Source organism: Myotis nattereri (assembly GCF_964212035.1).
Source record: "Myotis nattereri genome assembly, chromosome: 11".
Lineage (NCBI taxonomy): Eukaryota > Metazoa > Chordata > Mammalia > Chiroptera > Vespertilionidae > Myotis > Myotis nattereri.
Window position 1 is genome coordinate 7,374,308 of NC_138086.1, and position 20,331 is coordinate 7,394,638.

At 41.7% G+C, this 20,331-nt stretch overlaps 2 protein-coding genes across 2 annotated transcripts in view; one reads left to right on the plus strand and one right to left on the minus strand.

Annotated features, from left to right (window-relative positions):
* Positions 1 to 1,707: 1,707 nt before the first annotated feature.
* LOC308527389 (GTPase IMAP family member 7-like) overlaps positions 1,708 to 20,331 on the plus strand; it is a gene marked incomplete at its 5' end in the record, with an annotated part of 87,869 nt that continues 69,245 nt past the window's right edge. The window contains one exon of the mRNA XM_081102710.1: positions 1,708 to 2,977. Coding sequence (XP_080958836.1) covers positions 1,708 to 2,568 — 861 coding nt within the window. The 3' untranslated portion in view covers positions 2,569 to 2,977. The remainder of the gene's footprint in view (positions 2,978 to 20,331) is intronic.
* LOC308527228 (ADP-ribosylation factor-like protein 6-interacting protein 1) overlaps positions 16,173 to 20,331 on the minus strand; it is a 34,847-nt gene continuing 30,688 nt past the window's right edge. The window contains exon 2 of the mRNA XM_081102602.1: positions 16,173 to 16,595. Within this exon, the coding sequence (XP_080958728.1) occupies positions 16,454 to 16,595 (142 nt within the window). The 3' untranslated portion in view covers positions 16,173 to 16,453. The remainder of the gene's footprint in view (positions 16,596 to 20,331) is intronic.

The window sequence follows — 20,331 nt, forward strand, 5'->3', positions numbered from 1 at the left end:
TGGTGGTAGCCTCTTCTGCCTCCTCAGCAGAGCTAAGTATGTCAGATTGCAGCTTAGGTCTGCTATCCACTGGCAAATGGACATCCCTCAAGGGCTGCGGGGCTGCCAGAGGGATGTCTGATTGCCATCTTAGGCCCAATCCCCTGGGGAGCAGGCCTAAGCCAGCAGGTGGTCATCCCCTGAGGAGTCCCAGACTGCAAGAGGGCACAGGCCAGGCTGAGGGATGCCCCCTCCCCCTGAGTGCACAAATTTTTGTGCACCGGGCCTCTATTCTTACCTAATAATAGACAAACATGGTAATTGACCATACCTTCGCTATGCCTCCCATTGGCTAATCAGCGAGATATGCAAATTAACTGCCAACCAAGATGGCGGCTGGCAGTCACGCAGCTGAAGCAAGCAGGAGGCTTACTCACTCCAGTGATGAAGGAAGCCAAAGTTCCCCATCTGCCATGGCCTGCTCTAAGCTACACTGAAAGCAACAAAGTTTCAATTATAGAAGCTAAACAAACCCCAGATACCTGCTTTCAGCAGGCCGTGGCCTCAGAGGTGGAGTGATGGCAACAAAGTTTCAATTATAGAATGGTAAATAAATCCCAGAATAAATAAAAAAAAAATTAGAGCTTCAGTCACCGGCCAGCCTGAAAACAGCCATCAGCCCCTCACCCATGCTGGCCAGGCACCCCAGTGGAAACCCCGACCCTAAAGGGGGTGTGGCCAGCCTGAAAACAGCTATCAGCCCCTCACCCAGGCTGTCCAGGCACCCATATGAGACCCCCACCCTGATCCGGGACACCCTTCAGGGCAAACCAGTCAGCCCTGACCCGTGCACCAGGCCTCTATCCTATATAGTAAAAGGGTAATATGCAAACTGACCCTAACAGCAGAACAGCTGGGAATTACTGGTAACTATGACACATACTGACCACCAGGGGGCAGACACTCAATGCAGGAGCTGCCCTCTGGTGGTCAGTGCGCTCCCACATGGGGGAGCTCTGCTAAGACACAAGCCAGGCTGATGGTTGCCAGTACAGCAGTGGTGGTGGGAGCCTCTCTTGCCTCCTCAGCAGCGCTAAGGATGTCCGACTGCAGCCTAGGTCTGCTCCCTGCTGGCAAGTGGACATCTGCTGAGGGCTGCGGGGCTGCCAGAGGGATATCTGATTGCCATCTTAGGCCCTATCCCCTGGGGAGCAGGCCTAAGCCAGCAGGTGGTCATCCCCCAAGGGGTCCCAGACTGGGCACAAGCCAGGCTGAGGGACAACCCCTCCCCCCCAAGTGCATAAATTTTTGTGCAACGGGCCTCTAGTGTATATATATATATATATATATATATATATGGTTAATATGCAAATTGTCCAGTCTGGCGTTCCACTGGGAGAGCAGGAGTTCCATCGCTTCCTATCATGTGTGCTGACCACCAGGGAGAGGCACAGAACATGGCGGGAAACCATTAACAGCTGCAGGGCAATGAGGGAGTGAGGGAAGGAAGTGGAGAGGCAAGGAGGTTAGGCTTACAGACCCTACCCTGCATGAATATTATGCACCAGGCTTTATTATTTCTTCCATATGAATAGTAGACAATTACAAATTTCAAGGACAATAATGAAGAAAAGACATTTGGGTCCCCACTTACCTAAGTACCCTTTCTCCTCATTCTTTTCGTTAAGGTCCTGTTGGTACCTGCACCTCAGAGCCTCTTGAAAGAACATGGCTGGCCTTCAGGACAACACTCTGAGGATTGTTCTGGTGGGGAAAGCCGGAAGTGGAAAAAGTGCAACAGCAAACACTATCCTTGGGATAAGACAATTTGAATCTAAAATTGCTCCACACGCTGTTACCAAGGAATGTCAGAAAGTAGAGCGACAATGGGAGGGGAGGAACCTTCTTGTTGTGGACACCCCAGGGCTCTTTAACACCAAGGAGAAACTGCAGACCACTTGTGAGGAAATCAGCAGGTGTGTCCTCCTCTCCTACCCTGGGCCTCACGCCATCATCCTGGTTCTACAGCTGGGCTGCTACACGGAGGAGGAGCAGAGAACAGTTGCATTGATCAAGGCCATCTTTGGGGTGGCGGCCATGAAGCACATGATCATCTTGTTCACTCACAAAGATGATTTGTATGATCAGACACTGACAGAGTTTATAGCAGCAGACATAAGCCTGCAAAACATCATCAAGGAGTGTGGGTCCCGCTGCTGTGCCTTCAATAACAAGCAGAATGCAGATGAAGCTGAGAAGGAAGCTCAACTGCAGGAGCTGGTGGAGCTGATAGAGGAAATGGTGAGGGAGAACAGAGGGGCTCACTTTTCTGATGCCATATACAAGGACACACATGAAAAGCTGAAACGTCAGTCAGGAGCCTTGGAGAAAATCTATGCTGAGCAATTGTATAAGGAAATTAAACTAACAGAAGAGCAATGTGATCAGGGAAAAATATCACAGGAAGAAAAAGAGGAGAAAATAAAAGTCCTAACGATGAAGTATGAAGAACTAATTAAAGATATAAGGGAACAAGCTGAAAGGAATATATTTGCAGATATTGTACAAAGGATTAGGAATATGTTTTAAAATCAATGGCATAGCTTTTTCAAATAGTGTAAATTTTCTTTTTTCTTTTTAATTTGGGCCATGATTTGTTAATGTGGTAGATTGTCTTTTCAAAAAATGGTTATAACAGTATCTTCTATCCCACTTATTCTTTTATAATCTGAGCTTGCTTTTCCTTTTGTTGAGTTATATGGGTCTGTGCCACAGCCTTGCAATTCCATGGACTTTGTGACTGATTTGGCAAATAGTGGATGGCTGTGACTTCTAAAGTTAGATAGGGAGGATGCCTCCTTGCTCTCTGGAGTATGTGCCCTTGGCCCTTACCCACCATGTGGTGAGGAAGCCCAAGTTGTCCATCGAGTCCACATGAAGAGGACATGAAATCACTGGCTCACTCCCCTGGCTGCTCTTTCATCTGCCACAGAAACAAGTGAGGCTACATGGAAGCATATTCTCCAGCTGCCAACTGAGCCAACTCAGATGAAGCTGCAAAGAGCAAAAATGGGCCACCTCCACTGCCCAGGTTTCAAGAAAAAAATAAATGATTGTTGTTGCTTTAAACCAATAGGCTTAGGGGTGGTTTGCTTTGCAGTGACAGCTAACCAGAAGCATCCTCCCAATCATTTCCCACCAATCCCCACATTGCCAACAAACTGAAGAACTTAGAAAACGGCATAATCATAAAATAATATATTATGGAGATTTGACAGGCTCAATTTAGGACAATTCAAATGAGAAATCCTTCATATACCAGTGTTAGCACCACTGGTGATGCACATTATTTTAGTCCATGTCTCTGAGCCCCTTGTTAGTGAAGCAGCAGGCTTCTCCAGCAAGATGGTTCTATTGTCCATGTGAGGCAGGATAGTGAGAAGCTAGAAAATTTCCTGGGCAAGTGGGATGGGGAAACTGAGACAAGAAAAATACACAAGGCCAATCTGTTTGGGTGTCTTGCAGCCAGCTTGTGAATCACAAGACCTTATCTTTACCAACCAAGGACACTTAAGAGCAAATGGTTTATATTCTCCTCTCTAACCAGAGGATACATAGCTTACATCATCCTGGTCTGGGAAGTAGAGCACAAAGACCCAGTTAAGGCCATTTGTGCCAGCTAAACCCAAGGGTAGATGAAGCCAGGGAACAAATAACAAAAACCCATTAAAGCCAGACAGACCTAAGATGAAACTAAAACTGATCAAAGAATAATTCCAAACTCCGCCATACACTCATTTTGATGCATCAGCATATTAAAAATGCACCTGGAAAGATGAAAAAAAAAAGTATAGAAAGCCCTCAGGACAAAAACTCACTGCTTTAGAGCAGGTGCATGCCCCTTTCAAGGCATGAACTTTTTATTTCTTCCTAAACTCTAAGGGTCCCCGTGAGAGACTTGCAGCCAGCAGAGCACTGGGCAGTGGCAGCTGGACCCAGGCTCAGTCCTTGATCCTGTCTCCAAGGCCCCCTTTTCCCTGACTTCCTAGGGTGCTAAAGCAGCCCCGCCTTGGCTCAGTTCTTTCCTATAACATTTCCAGAGCCAAAGCAGCCCCACCTAGGTGCTCTGCTGTGGCTTCTTCTACCCTAATCCCTTCCTTTATTCCACTGTCCCCAGCTTTAATAAACATACTCTCAAAATCACCTGGACTTGTGTTTTAAAATATTTCGTGCACCAATTCAAGGACCCACACACTATAGGGAGAAAAGAGGACATCTGTAATACGCTCAACAATAAAGATTAATTTTTTTAAAAAAGAGAGGAAAAAAACCCAAACACTACAGGCCAGCCTGAGGAGATCCACATTGGGCCGGTCCCTGTTCAGTAACACATGGACAACTTGAAGTTATTGAATTTTCTTATTGTTTTTCTCTTTTCTTTTTAAGGTACCTAACTTAAAATGTCTATTAAAACATTAACTTAAAAGTCTCTTCTTTGCAAAATATTTTTCCTTTGCCTCTGCAGATCTATCCTTTGCCCTTCTTCACCCTAGCTCTTTGCCCCAGGAGGCTGATCTATGTGGATCACATTGTTACCCAACCCAAAGGTTCTCCACTTGGGGTGTTGTCTTCAAGAAGGAGACATGGTTGTCTCAAGGCAGTTTTATTTACTTGTAGCAAATTAAGGAAACATGGGATTCATATAAAAAGGTCTGTCTCCTCAAAGGGAGGCTTGGCCATACCTTACACTATTTGGTCAATTACATGTTGGTTCACTCTTTGCAATTGGCTACAGTAATACTGTTGAGTTCTTGTCAAGATCATCCTGTTTATAGCTGGACTGGTGTATTTGAACATTTAGCAAGAGCAGCATTGAGTAAGAATGGCCCAGATCTTAAAGACTCTAACAACATAAGCGGGATCTCTGGCTCTCTGAGTTTGGCCTGGCTTTTGACAATGGGAAGTGCAAGCAGGAGATCTCTTTTGGGTAGAAAAGCAAGGTCAGGGTATTTGTTCTTCTGCCTCTCTCCCAGCAAGGCCACCTCTGACCCGCTGCAACCTTAAGTCAAAAGTCACACCTTCTCTACTCAACTCTTTTTCTGGGTTCCTGTTCTCTTCACTGCCTTAGTTAGGGTGCAATTTCCTCACTGTTGCCAGCAGTCTCCCCTGTCACTTGCATACCCAGTGTGCACAGTTTATAGGAAACTTTTGCACTTGACTCTCCCCAAGTACCTAATTAGAGTGAGCCATCTCTGCTGCTAGAATCCTGATTGATAATTCTTCACAATACCCACCGTCTTTTCTCTTTCAGACATACACTGACCATTATTAACATTTCTTTTAAAAATCCCCTCTAGTGTTTCCTGACACCAGAATATCTCTCCTGACAGCTGAAATATTTGTCATTGCCAAGCAGAATGTTTTGTGTTCATACCTAATGAGTCCATTAATGTATCATCTTTGCTTAATCATGTGAGAATACCATTCAACTCCCTGAGTGATCAGACCCAGCTCAGGAGACTTGCAAAGTCAGTGGTTTGGGTCATGGTGTTCGGAGTGGAAAATGCTATCCCTGGTTTTGGGAATTGGTGTCTTAACCTGTGTTTTCACTTGTGATTGTATTATTGCTATGGCATATGAGAGAGCAGCCACCAAATAGCCATTTCCATGCTTTTGAAGCCCCTTGCTGACCTCTCAGGGCACAGTGCAGAAGAATTGTGAAAGCCGGGCAGCATGCATGAGTGTTGGTGATAGATGGACAAGAGTCTCAAGTCTGGGCAGTTCTTACTGAATGCTAACGTGTGGCACAATATTGTGCAGAGGAGTTCTAGTGGATGAACTTGACCTGAATGACTACTGATCAGATTAGCCAGCTACAAAGAAGAAATCAACATATAATTAATCAAACCGTGTATATAGGAAATGGCTAAGCCTTGCAAAGGAGAATCAGAGCTTTGAAAAATATTCCCGTCTCTTTTACTTGTTACAACTGAAAATAGAACTTTTTCTCCCACCAAGACTGTGTTCCTTTGAACCCATTGTGTCCTGTTACACTGGGGAAGGTCATGGAGAAGATGTGACCTCCAGTTGACCTGAAGCCTGGACAAGGGCAATTGGACACTCACTCCAAGCCAGTCTTTGAAATGGGCCTTCAGCTTGCCTTTTCCCTTCCAGCAGCTGCCTCAAGGACACAGCCTTGAGATCGTAATGTGTTGTTGAGACCATCAGGATGGTGTACCTGACTCAGCCCAGATGCATAATTTTTTTAAATCTGGCAGGCAAGTGCAGAGAATATTTGTCTTTGGGCCACCCAAGACAAGCCTTGTAAGTAAATTTCCTGGCTTATTAAACTGCCACCTATCCATCTACCATGGCCTGCTTCTCTCTTGAGTCTCTCCCTGCCCTCTATATCTGGGCCAGTTTCAGATTATTCCCAGGAGTTTTGGAACAAGCATGTGCTTTTCAAACAGCAGTCTCATCTATGTTTTTAAGCAAATATAAAAAATGGAGTATCTAAAGCAATTGTCCTCAAGTATTTTATTCCTGTTAAAAAGCATCTTGATTTTCTAAAATTCTTCCTAAATTGGGATTTAGAATCAATGAATTACCACATTGCAGAAAATCATCATCCTCTCCTCCTCCACAGAGATCTGAAATCTCAGCTCTAAGTCTGGGTCTCAGCCATTCACTACATGTGCGCATTGAGGGATTATGGCAGAGCATATCTGCACTGAGCACAGAAGTGGTTGTTGGATGGGGTGTAGGGGGCAAGGTTAGGAGGGGTTGTGCAGGGACTACTACAGGGCATGAGGAAACCAATAGAACCATAATCTTAGTTGTGGTGATAATTTCACTGGTGGATACATATGCAAAAATTCAGTCAGTTCTCAGCTCTAATTATATGTAGCATATTATATGTCAAAATGCTTATTCATATTTTTTTCCATTTAAAATTGGGTTGTCTTTTTATTAATGGACTAGAGGCCCGGTGCACAAAAACTTGTGCACTGGCGGCAGGCGGGTGTCCCTCAGCCCAACCTGTGCCCTCTCACAGACTGGGACCCCTCAGGAGATAACCACCTGCTGGCTTAGGCCCGCTGCCTGGGTGGCAGATGGCAGGCCCGATCCTGTGGTGCCTGCCCTGCCTCCCCAGGTCGCAGATGGCAGGCCTGGATCCCGTGCTGGGTTGTACACGGGAGGACCCTGATGGCAGTGGGGGGGCGGGCAGTGAATTGTGATGCCCCCCTCCTGCCTGCAGTATGCAAATTTAACAGCCATCTTTGGTGGGTTAATTTGCATACTCTTCTGATTGGCTGATGGGTGTAGCAAAGGTATGGTTAATTAACATCTTTGTCTTTTATTAGTGTAGATTGTTAGAGTTCTTTATACATTCTGTTCTTTGTCAGATCTTTATCAAGCATTTTTTTAAAATATATTTTATTGATTTTTTTTACAGAGAGGAAGGAAGAGGGATAGAGAGTTAGAAACATCAACAAGAGAGAAACATCAATAAGCCTCCTCCTGCACACCCCCTACTGGGGATGTGCCCGCAACCAAGGTACATGCCCTTGACTGGAATTGAACCTGGGACCCTTCAGTCCGCAGGCCGATGCTCTATCCACTGAGCCAAACCAGCTACGGCTTTATCAAGCATTTTTAAAGTTTTTTGTCAGATGTGTGATTTGCAAAATTTTCTCCCAGTTCATAGCTTGCTCTTATTTTTATCATTTCCTTATTGATTCAGATATATTTTGCTGATTAATTATCATTCTTTTTTTTCAATATGTACCCTTTTTTCTTCCAAGATAGTAATTTTTATTTTATTAAATTTATTGGAGTGACATCTATATAATAAAGAGCTTATATGCTAATTAGACCAGATTGCAGAACAACCTTCTAGAACAGCAATTCTCAGCCTATGGGTCGCGACCTCTTTGGGGGTCTAACGACCCTTTCACAGGGGTTGCCTAAATAGATCCTGCATATCAGATATTTACATTACGATTCATAACAGTAGCAAAATTATAGTTATGAAGTAGCAACGAAAATAATTTTATGGTTGGGGGTCACCACAACATGAAGAACTGTATTAAAGGGTTGCGGCATTAGGAAGGTTGAGAACCACTGTTCTAGAACGACCTTCCGGAAAGACTAGTGGGAGGGGGCCAGGACTGTGGGGCCATGGGGCTGCAAGGCAACCGGAGCTGCGAGGGCCAAGGCAGTTGGGGTTGTGAAGGCCTACCCTTGCATGAATTTCTTGCATCTGGCCTCAAGTTGATTAATAAAATAGACATAGGTTTCAAGTGTACAGTTCTATAATACAACATCTATATATTGTATTGTATGTTCACCACACCACAGTCAAGTCCCCTTACATCACCATATATTTGAAACTCTTAACCTTTTCTATCTGTCCCCTAACCCCCCTTTTCCTCTGGTAACCACCATGCTATTGTGTGTGTCTATGAGTTTCCATTTGTTTGTGAAATGGGACATATGGATGTGAGGACACCTGTCAGGACTTAAGCCAAATAAAGCAGAGATGGAGTTGAATCATATATGAATGTTTATTCCAATAATGCCTGTAGTATGGGGAGATGAGTTGGTCACCTAGAAAATTCTGCTCAGGCAAACCCCCCCTTGCCAGTTGGCTGATTATATACAGAAGAGGGAGAAGATAGCTACATGCAGCTGTGAGCTGCAATTGTAGCATGGAAAGGGGAGGATAGAGTCTTCATTCCATCCTTCAGGAGCTCAAAGTCCAATAACAAGGTGGCTAATCTATGATGTTACAAACATCTCAGCCCATTTCTGGGACAGGAGAATGTTCAGTGTTCCTGAGGCAAACTCCCGGAGAGGGTCAGTAAGGTGAATAATTATTAGACAACTGTGATTTTATTCTTATTGCATGGCCTACCCCACTATCATTTGTTTGTCTGGTTTGTCCATTTGTTGCTTTCTGTTCATATCCCAAATAAAAGTGTAATAATATGGTTCTTGTCTTTTCCATCCAACTTATTTCACTTGATGTTCTCAGAATCCATTCATGTTATCTCAGATGGCAATATTCCACCCTTATTATTGCTGAAAATATTCCATTGCATATATGTACTACATATTTTTTATCCAATCATTCATCAAAGGGCACTTAGGTTGTTTCCATGTCTTGGCCACCATGAATAAAGCTGCAATAAACACAGAGGTACATATGTCTTCAAAAATAAATTTTTCCAGATTTGTTGGGTAGATATCAGAAGAGGAATTGCTGGGTCATATGATAATTCCATTGCTTATTTTTGGAGGAACCTCCATACTGCTTTCCATATGGCTCTATTAGTTTACATTCCCACCAGCAGTGTATGAGGGTTTATTTTTCTCCACCAGCTCCAACATTTGTTACTACTTGTCTTTTTATGATAGACATAGGTTTCAGGTGTGATGTGGTATCTCATTGCTGTTTTGATTTGCATTTCCTAGTGAAGTTGAGCATTTTTTCATGTATCTGTTGGCCATTTGCCTGTCTTTTGGGAGAAGTGTCTTATCATGTTATATGCCTTTTTCCCCCTTTATTGAATAAGATATTACAAATGTCCCCTAATCCCCCCAATCCTGCCCTCACCCTCACCCCCTGTTATCCACATCCATCACTTATGCTTATATGCATGCTTAAAAGTCCTTTGGTTGATCTTTACCCCTCACCCCCACCCTCCTCTGCCTTCCCTCTGAGTTTTGAGCATCTGATCGATGCTTCTCTGTCTCTACATCTGTTTTTGTTCATTGGTTTATGTTATTCATTATAATCCACAAATGAGTGAGATCATGTGATATTTATCTTTCTCTTACTCACTTAATTCACTTAGCATAATGCTCTCCAGCTTCATCCATGCTGTTTCAAATATAGGAGTTCCTTCCTTTTTATAGCTGCATAGTATTCCATTGTGTAGATGTGCCAAAGTCTTTTAATCCACTCATCTGCTGATGGGCACTTAGGCTGATTCCAATTCTTAGCTATTGTAAATTGTGCTGCTATGAACATAGGGATGCATATATTCTTTCTGACTGGTGTTTCTGGTTTCTTGGGATATATTCCTAGAAGTGGGATCACTGGGTCAAATGGAAGTTCCATTTTTAGTTTTTTGAGGAAACTCCATACTGTTCTCCACAGTCGCTGCACCAGTCTGCATTCCCACCAGCAGTGAAAGAGGGTTCCATTTTCTCTGCATCCTCGCCAGCATTTGTCATTTGTTGATTTGTTGATGATAGCCATTCTGACAGGTGTAAGTTGATACCTCATTGTCGTTTTGATTTGCATCTCTCAGATGATTAGTGACTTTGAGCATGTTTTCATATGTCTCTTGGCTTTCTGAATGTCCTCTTTTGAAAGGTGTCTATTTAGATCCTTTGCCCATTTTTTTATTGGGTTGTTTATCTTCCTTTTGTTAAGTTGTATGAGTTCCCTATAAATGTTGGAGATTAAACCTTTATCGGAGATATAATTGGCAAATATGTTCTCCCATGCAGTGGGTTTTCTTGTTGTTTTGTTGATGGTTTCTTTTGCTGTGCAGAAGCTTTTTATTTTGATGTAGTCCCATTTGTTTATTTTCCCTTTAGTTTCCTTTGCCCTAGGAGCTGTGTCAGTGAAGAAATTCCTTTGGCATATATCTGAGATTTTGCTACCTGTGGGTTCCTCTAATATTCTATGGTTTCCTATCTTATGTTTAAGTCTTTTATCCATTTTGAGTTTATTTTTGTGTATGGTGTAAGTTGGTGGTCTAGTTTTATTTTTTTGCATGTGTCTGACCAAATTTCCCAGAACCATTTATTGAAGAGTCTGTCTTGACTCCATTGTATGATCTTGTCTCCTTTGTCAAATATTAATTGAGCATATTGGTTCCGGTCGATTTCTGGGGTCTCTATTCTATTCCATTGGCCTATATGTCTGTTCTTGTGCCAGTACCAGGCAGTTTTGAGAACAGGGGCTTTGTAATACACCTTGATATCTGGTATAGAGATCCCTCCTACTTTGTTCTTCTTTCTCAGGATTGCAGAAGCTATTCGGGGTTTTTTATTATTCCAAATGAATTTTTGGAGAGTTCTTTCTAGACCTGTGAAATATGCTTTTGGTATTTTAATGGGGAGTGCATTGAATCTATAGATTGCTTTGGGTAGTATGGACATTTTGATGATGTTGATTCTACCAATCCATGAACACAGTATGTTCTTCCATCTTTTTATGTCTTCCTCTATCTCTTTTTTCAATGTCCTGTAGTTTTCTGGGTAGAGGTCCTTTACCTCCTTGTTTAAGTTTATTCCTAGGTATCTTAATTTTATATGCCTTTTTTAAAATTGGATCATTTGTTTTTTATTGCTATTTCTGTAAACCTTTATGTATATTTACTTTTTTTCAATTATACTTTAAAAAATACCTTTATTGTTGGAAGTATGACAGATGGATCATTTTTTACCTCCACTGAAGCCTACAACAGCTCCTGCCCCCCTCCAGGCCTTCTCTGCACTATTGTTTGTGTCCATGGGTTATGAATACATGCATTATGTTATTTGGTTAATCTCCCACCCTGCCCCACCCCATCCCCTCTGAAATGTGCCAATCTGTTGCATACTTCTATGTCTCTGGATCTATTTTATTTGCCATTTTATTTTGTTCATTAGATTCCACATATAAGTGGGATAATGTGATACTTGTCTTTCTATGACTGGATTGTTTCACTTAGCATAATACTCTCCAGGTCACTCTTGCTGCCTCAAAGGGTAAGAGATCTTTCTTTTTCACAGCTGCATAGTATTCTATCATATAAATGTACCACATCTTTTTAATCCAATCATATATGATGGGCACTTAGGCTGTTTCTATATCTTAGCTATTGTAAATAATGCTTCTATAAACATAGGAGTTACATATATTCTTTCTGATTGGTGTTTCTGGTTTCTTATGTTATATTCTTGGATGTAGGATCACTGGGTCAAATGGTGATTCCATTTTTAATTTTTTGAGAAAATTCCATAATGTTTTCCATAGTGGCCACACCAGTCTGCATTTCCACCAGCAGTGTACTAGAGTTCCCTTTTCTCCACATCCTCACCAGCATTTGTCATTTGTTGATGGCTATCATTCTGACAGGTGTGAGAGGATACCTCATGTCATTTTAATTTGCATCTCTCTAATCATTAGAGACTTTAAGCATTTTTTCATGTGTCCCTTAGCCATCTTTACATCCACTTTGGAGAGTCCTTTGTACACTTTTCCCATTTTCAAATTGAATTGTTGACCTTCCTATTGTTAAGTTGTATGAGTTCCTTATATATTTGGGAAATTAACCCCTTATCAGATGTATCATGGGCAAATATGTTCCCCCATACAGTGGGCTCCCTTTACATTTTGTTGGTGGTCTTTTTGCTGTGGGAAGCTTTTAACTTTAATGTAACCCCATTTATTTATTTTCTCCTCTGTTTCCCTTGACCTAGGGAATGTATTGGCAAAGATATTGCTAGGAGACATGCCTGAGATTTTGCTGTCTATGGTTTCGTCTAGGAGTTTTATGGTTTCACAACTTACATTTAAGGCTTTTATCCATTTTGAGTTTATTCTTATGTAAATGGTATAAGTCAGTGATCTGGTTTCATTTTTTGCATGTACCTATCCAATTTTTCCATCACCATTTATTGAAGAGATTGTATTTTCTTACCTACATTGTCAAATATTAATTGAGCAAAATTGCTAGGGTGGATTTCTGGGTTCTCAGCTCTGTTCCATTGATATGTATGCCTGTTCTTGTGCCAGTACCTGGATGTTTTGATTTCAGTGGCTTTGTAGTATAATTTGATATTCAATATTGTGTTCTCACCAATTTTTTTCTTCTTTTCCAAGATTGCTACAGATATTTGGGTCACCTTTTGGTTCCATATAAATTTTTGGAGTATTTGTTTTAGATCTGTGAAATATGCCATTGGCATTTTAATAGGGATTGCATTGAATCTATAGATTGCTTTGGTAGTATACACATTTTAATGATCTTGATTCCACCAATCCATGAACACAGTGTATTCTTGCAGTTGTTCATAATTTCCTCTCTCTCTTATTTCAGCATGCTGTAGTTTTCCAAGTGCAGGTCTTTTACATCCTTGGTTAAATTTATTCCTAAGTGTCTTAATTTTTGTTGCAATGGTAAATTGGGATTGCTTTTTAGTTGTTTTTTTCTGAGAGATCAATATTGGTGTATAAAAATGCCATCGATTGTTGGATGTTAATTGTGCATCCTGCTCCATTGCCAAATTCATTTATTAAATCTAGTTGTTTTTTGGTAGAGTTCTCAGGGCTTTCTATATACAATATCATGTCATCTGCAAAAGAAGGAGTTTTTCCTCCTCCTTTTGAATTTGGAAGCCTTTTATTTTTTCTTCTTGTCTGATCACTGTGTCTATGACTTCCAGTTGAACAAGAGTGGTGAAAGGGGAATCCCTGTCTTGTTCCTGTTCTTAGGGGGATGCTTTTAGTTTTTGCCCACTGAATATGATGTCTGTAGGTTCATCAAATGGTCTTTACTGGATTTTTTTATTTTTTAGTTGTTGAGTTGTATGTATTCTTCATATATATGTTATATTAATTATTTATCAGAAGTGTTGATTGAAAATATCTTCTCCCATTTGTCGTTTGCCTTTTTGTTTTGTGATGTTTTCTTTTGCTGGTCTGAAGCTTTTTAATTAGATATGGTCTCATAAATATATTTTTGCTTTTACTTCCCTTGCCTTCAGGATCAAATTTATAAGATCTTCTCTCAGACCAAGGTTTTAAGTTGGCACCTAAGTTTTCTTTTATGTATTTATTGTTTAAGGACTCATATTTCGGCCTTTTATCCATATAGAGTTAATTTTTGTACATACTGACAAATAGCAGGTTTCTCCAGTTACATTCTTTTGCATGTGGTTTTCCAGTTTTTCTAACACTGTTCATAGAAGAGGCTATCTTTTCTCCATTGTGTGTTTTTGGCTCTTTGTTGTAAATTATCATATATATTTCTGGGTTCTCAATTATGTTCGATTGGCCAGATTGTATTTCTGCTATACTTACTCTTTTGATTATTGTTGCTTTGTAGTATAATTTGAAGTCAGGGAATGTGATACCTCTGGCCTTGTTCTCTTCCTTCAATATTGCTGTAGCTTTTTGGAGTATTTTGCGGTCCCATACAAATTTCATGATTTTTTTTTTGTATTTCTTTTAAAAATGTCATTGGGATTTTGATGGGAATTGCATTAAATTTGCACATTGCTTTGGGTTATATGGCCATTTTAACAATGTTAATTCTTCCAATTCATGAATGTGGAATACCTTTCAATTTCTTTGTGTCTTCTTTATTTCTTTTTAATGATTGCTTGTGGTTTTCTGTGAATATGTCCCTCACATCTCTTTGTTAAGTTTATTCCTAGGTACTTTATCTTTTTTGTTGCAGATTTAAAAGGAATTTTTCCTTTTTTAATTTGTTTTTCTGAAATTTCATCGTCAATATATAGGAATATAATAAAGTTTTGTACATTGATTTTGCATCCTGCAATGTTACTGTCATCTACACTAATAAAAGAGAAACATGCAAATTGGTGTCAATCTGCTATACACACAAGCCAATTGGATGAGTATGCAAAATAACCCAATAAAGATGGCAGTTAATTTGCATACATAGATGCAGAGCGAAGACTGAAGGCTCCCGCTGGACTGAAGACTGAAGACTGAAGACTGAAAACTGAAGACTAAAGACTGAAGATGCCTAGCTTCTAGGCTTGGCTTCTCTGCTGCCATCAGACCAAAGGCCTGGGCCCCCGGTGCCGGAGGAAAACTTCTGCCGGCAGCCAGGGGAAGGAAGGCCTATTGCGCGAATCTTTGTGCAACAGGCTTCTAGTTGTTTCTAATAATAAACTTAAAGCTAAAATTTGTGTGGTTACTGTACAGCTGCATCTCATAAGCTTTAAAATACAGTACAGTGGGCCTTGACTTACGAGTGTCCCAACTAACAAGTTTTTTCAAGATATGAGCCATCTCTCAGCCGATTTTTTGCTTTGAGTTGAGAGCTAAAATTCAGATACCCCATCGCTAGTTGGCGCAGCGAACATCACAGTGATTTGACATATGAGTAATTTGAGTTATGAGCTCCATTACGGAATGAATTAAACTCGTAAGTCAAGGGCCCACTGTAATTATGCTCTTGTTCTAAATACTTATCAATTTTTATTTCATCTTATTTGATCCATGAATTATTTAAAACTAAGTTCTCCAATTGCCAAATATATGATTTCTTATTTATTTATTGTTTAACTAGAGGCCCGTTGCACGAAGATTCATGCAATAGGCCTTCCTTCACCTGGCTGCAGGCACCAGTTTTCCTCCGGCACCTGGGACCCAAGGCGGAAGGCGTTCTGGCTGCCGCCTTCCGCTTTCACTCTGGCAGGAGTCTTCATTCTTGCTGGAGTCTGCAGGCTTGCCCGCTGACACCTCTGGCTGGAGGAGTCTGCAGGCTTGCCCACTTCGCTCCAGCCAGAGTCTTCACTTCGCTTCTGCCAGAGCTCCACTCCTGTATCTCCCTCCGCCCCTCGCCCTCCTCCTCATAGCACACAACTGGAGTAGTGGGGGATGGGGCCACCACCATCTTTGTCCTCCTAATTTACATATTCCCTCCTGATTGGCTGGTGGGTGTCTCAGAGGCATGGTCAAGTTACATATTCCTCTTTTATTAGTGCATATTACATTGCACTAATATGGTCTATGTCATTTTAATCCTATGCTGTTTTTAGAGAATTTCTTTAGGGACAAACCAAAGACCAATATTAGTGTTTCGTATTTATTTGAAAACAACTGACTGAAAGTTTATGAAGTATCTACATATGTTCATTAGATCAAGCATATTAATCAGGTTGCTTCAATCTCTGTGGCCTCTTTGCATTCTTATTTGCCTCTTCTAATGACTGAGAAATGTGTGTCAAACTTGTCATCATAAAGGAAGGTTTATTTTTTCTTATGAATCAATTACTCCATTTGTAAATGTGATACCTCTTTATGTAGTTAGTATAAATATAAGGCTATGGTGGGGTCTCTCTTCTCTGCATCCAGCATGGAAAGAGAGTGATCCAGTTCTTTGAGTAAGTTGCTGGGGATTGAGAAATGAAATAAAGAGACAAGACACAAAGATGGAAGGAAAAGGCTGGGACTGGGTGGGACCACTGTCCTCTTCTGAGGGAGAGACAGGGACCCAGCACCGAAGCAGCGTGTTTATTTTATACCCCAAATACCAGGAGGTTTCACCAAAACCAAGATAAAGGAGCTTTGGTGGGCCCGAGTTGTATTCATTCCCGGTGCTAGACTGGATTTACATATGAAAACCCACTCCCGGACACATGGGCAAAGATGAGTCAATGCTGAGAACACTTCTGCCTTTTTGGTAAGATGTGTATCCAAGATGGGGCCTTGGGTTCAGCTGACAATTATTAAGGAAAAAATGCCCATGTGCCTACCCAGGGGGCCTTCTACATCTCCCCCATTTTCATTTTTAAATGTGGCTTGTGGACATCTACTTGGAGCCTCCGGACTTGAGATCGCAGGATCTTGCTGATGACTGAAAAAAAGAAGGACAAGATTAGTAGTAGACAAAGGAATCCAATTAGGTACCAGGCAGTTTTGTGTGTGTGTTTTTTAACATATTCCATGGATTAAATTCTTTGGAATCATCCAGCAATTCTTTTGCCAGTTGTGACAGAGATATAATTTCATCATGACTATTCTGAATGGCTTTCACATGTTTGTGTAGCTGCTCTAGGTCTATATTGATATTATTATTATGCCATATTCCCTGTAGGTGCATCTTGATTTTATTCCAATCCCATAGAGAACTGTCATAGTGGCTGAAGTAACACATATGTATGTAAAAGCAGCATGTCATTGCAGTTGCTGTCTAATCTTGATACTTCCTAATTGATTACCTAGTCCTATCACTACAGCTTCCAAAGCATTTAGCTTTGTTTCTAGCCTTTTGTCTATATCAAGGGTAGGCAAACTTTTTGTGACTGCATGCCAAAACCAGCAAAATCTCTGACTCAAAATTCTTCTTCGTGCCAACCCTAATTTTTTGAGAACATGTTATGCCTTCTTGATATATCTTAAGGTGTACATATGTGAAGAACCTTGAAGAAATAATAAAATTAATTCGAGTGACAAATCACAGTATATCAAATGAAAAATACATTTATTTTTTTAATGTATACATGTACACTGATTGTCCGACAAAAAACTTTATGACTCCGTTTGATATTATCAGTGGGACTTTTGCTGCTGCATCACTGATGACAGAGATTTTACATCAGGTTTATATTTCGTGACCTTCAGAGATATGCATGAGCTACTACTTTCATCCATCAGGCTACTCCTATTAGGAGACTTAACAGAATTCATCACTGAAAACAAAGATTCACAATTGTAAATGGAAGATTATAAGAGAGGGTTCCACGTGCCAGCAAAAGTTACTGGTGTGCCATGTTTGCCACACGTGCCAGGGATTGCCCACCCCTGGTCTTTATCTTCTTGATCATGAAATGTAGTTGAGGTGTTCTGAGCCAATTCATTGACAAACTTTGCGTTCTGGATGCTTTGGGTCAATGCAAGAGAAGCCGTTACAGCAGATGTAATAACAGTAACTAGGGTAACAATATCAAAAATAATAAGTCCCAAAGCATGCTTTTCCCAGGACAGCTGATTGTGTAATTCCTGCAATGTCTGGAGGCCCGCATCATGATACCATTTTCCTGTTATGTTGGTAGAAAGCATAATAAAGAAGGCTGCTTTAAAATTAATATATCTTCATTCAGGTCAGAGGTCCTCAAACTTTTTAAACAGGGGGCCAGTTTACTATCCCTCAGACATTCCACACATGCGCACTGTGGGCCCGGGACGAGTCAGCTGCTAAGCAGGACAGGCAGTGGCGGCAAAAACACCCGGCGGGCTGGATAAATGTTTTCGGCGGGCCGCATGTGGCCCGCGGGCCATAGTTTGAGGACCCCTGATTCAGGTAATACCTGGAAACACAGCTGGTAAGGTTACAGTAATGGCATTGGACAGCATAATGAGTGTCCAACCTGGTGATGTTCATATTTCCAGTTACTAATACATATTGGGGCTGGACACAGGCTCGTAAGCCATAGCAAGGGCTCGATGAACATGCTCCTTTAGTATTAGCTAAGAAAGAGCCAGTAAAATTAAGAAAGTCAAGGGCAGCGGTTAAACGCCACAGATCTTTCTGTAGATTTCTTGTTTTTGTGGTCAGGACGTTACCTACAAAACCTCCTGGTGACATAGGCTCGTGATAGGGATATTTAGCATCAAGCCTGTGGGACCAATCCAATACATACAAGTCAGAGCCAGAAATATTATGTCTCACTGGTACAGAACTGGCGCAATCTTGCCATTGAGGAAATGCTCCACGCTTAGTAGTGGTGCTATTAGGGCAGGAGGGGAGCGGGGGATACTGATCAGACAGCCATCGGGTGGTCTTAGGAAATACTAGTGTAGTAACTGTCTGAATATATTTTCCCATATCCCAAGAGCCTGCAATGTTAACAACGTTTGTGCCTTCATAGGACGTCTTATTTTCTTGGCCAAGCTGCAAACATCCTGAAGTCCCCCTTTTAGATAAACCAATAGGGAGCTCCCCACTAAAGCCATTATAAGTATAATCACCTTGGGAAGAAGGAGTTATATGCTTGTCAGAGCTATCCCCAACCATATTGATGTTGTTAGTCAACACTGGCACTGATTCTCCAGTCCAGGTGGCTGGATTGACCATAGCGGGTTCAGTAAGTTTCTGCTGCAGCCATACTTACCTGGCAGCTGACAAGCACCAGCATAGCAACAAAAAGGTTGGAGGGGTTACCTGGACCCCCTGTTCTTTCACTACTTGCTGAGCATCGGTGGTCAGCTTCTTCAGTTGACCCCATTTGGGGACACTAGCTTCTAGGGTGGCCTTGGCCAGCTGCCTGCTGCTTTTCTCCTTCTTCGGGGACAGTGGTTGAGCTGGCATCATCACCGGAGGTGTGATCTTCAGCTTCTTGAATGGCAGGATGAGCTGTTCTCCCAGGTCCATGGTCGTGACGCACTGCTCGCTCTGGCACCCAGATGGGGTTAGATCACCTTCTGGAAAGATACAACCATGGCCTCTTCCCCACATCATTACTGGATCTGGCCCTCTCCACTGCCCTGGTTGTAAATCCTTCCATCGTGCCATACCGGCAGATGCTACGGCACCAGGAGTTTGATGCCTTTTGGCTGCTGTGTGACCCTCATCGTCACAATGTAAAAAATTTAAAGTGTCAAGGGCATGATTTAACTGATTCTATGGAGTAGGATAATTCTCCTCTCCCCCTTTCTGTTTTTGTAACTGAGTCTTTAAGGTTCGATTAGCTCCTTCTACAATTGCCTGTCCCTGGGGATTATAGGGAATTCCTGTTTTATGCATACTTTGGTATTGGTTGCAAAAGTGCTGAGAGAAGGAGCTAGTAGTATAGGCAGGTCCATTATCTGTTTTTATCTCTAGGAGGCATCCCATGACTGGAAAAGCCACTAGGCAGTGATTAATTACATGCTTTGCACTTTGCCCTGTTTGGGAAGTAGCAAAAATAAAAAGTGAGCATGTGTCTATAGAGACATGGACTCACCGAAATCTGCCAAATTCAGGCACATGAGTAACATCCATTTACCAGATTTCTTAGGTTTAAGTCCTTGGGGATTTACCCCTAATGCTGGCACAGGGAGGTGGATAACATACTGAGGGCATTGCTTAACAATTTGGCAAGCCTGCTCTCAGGAAATATGGAGTTCCCTGCACAAGGCAGAGGCATTTTGATGATGCAGGGCATGCGAGGCCTGTGCTATGGAGAATGGAGTGACCTCCTCTACTGAGGCAACGAGGCGATCTACTTCCTCATTACCTGCAGCCAAGGGACCTGGAAGACCAGAATGGGATCTAATATGGCCAATAAAACATGGGAACCGCCGTTTTCGAATAACTCTTTGCAAGGTGATAAACAGGTGGAATAGCTCTTCAGAGTTCGTATGCCCAATGGTAGCAGTTTCAATAACTGTAGCCATTCCAACTACATAAGCACTGTCACTGTAGATGTTGACAGATTCAGAGGCAAAGTTTTCTAAAGCAAAAATGAGAGTTTGGATTTCTACTCATTGTTCAGAGGAGTAATTTGTCTGAATTACTTTAGATCTCTTTACACTATGAAATCCAGCTTTCCATGAGCTGGACCTGTCAGTGAAGACGGTTAGTGCTTGAGGGAGAGCTTGCTGCTTAACTA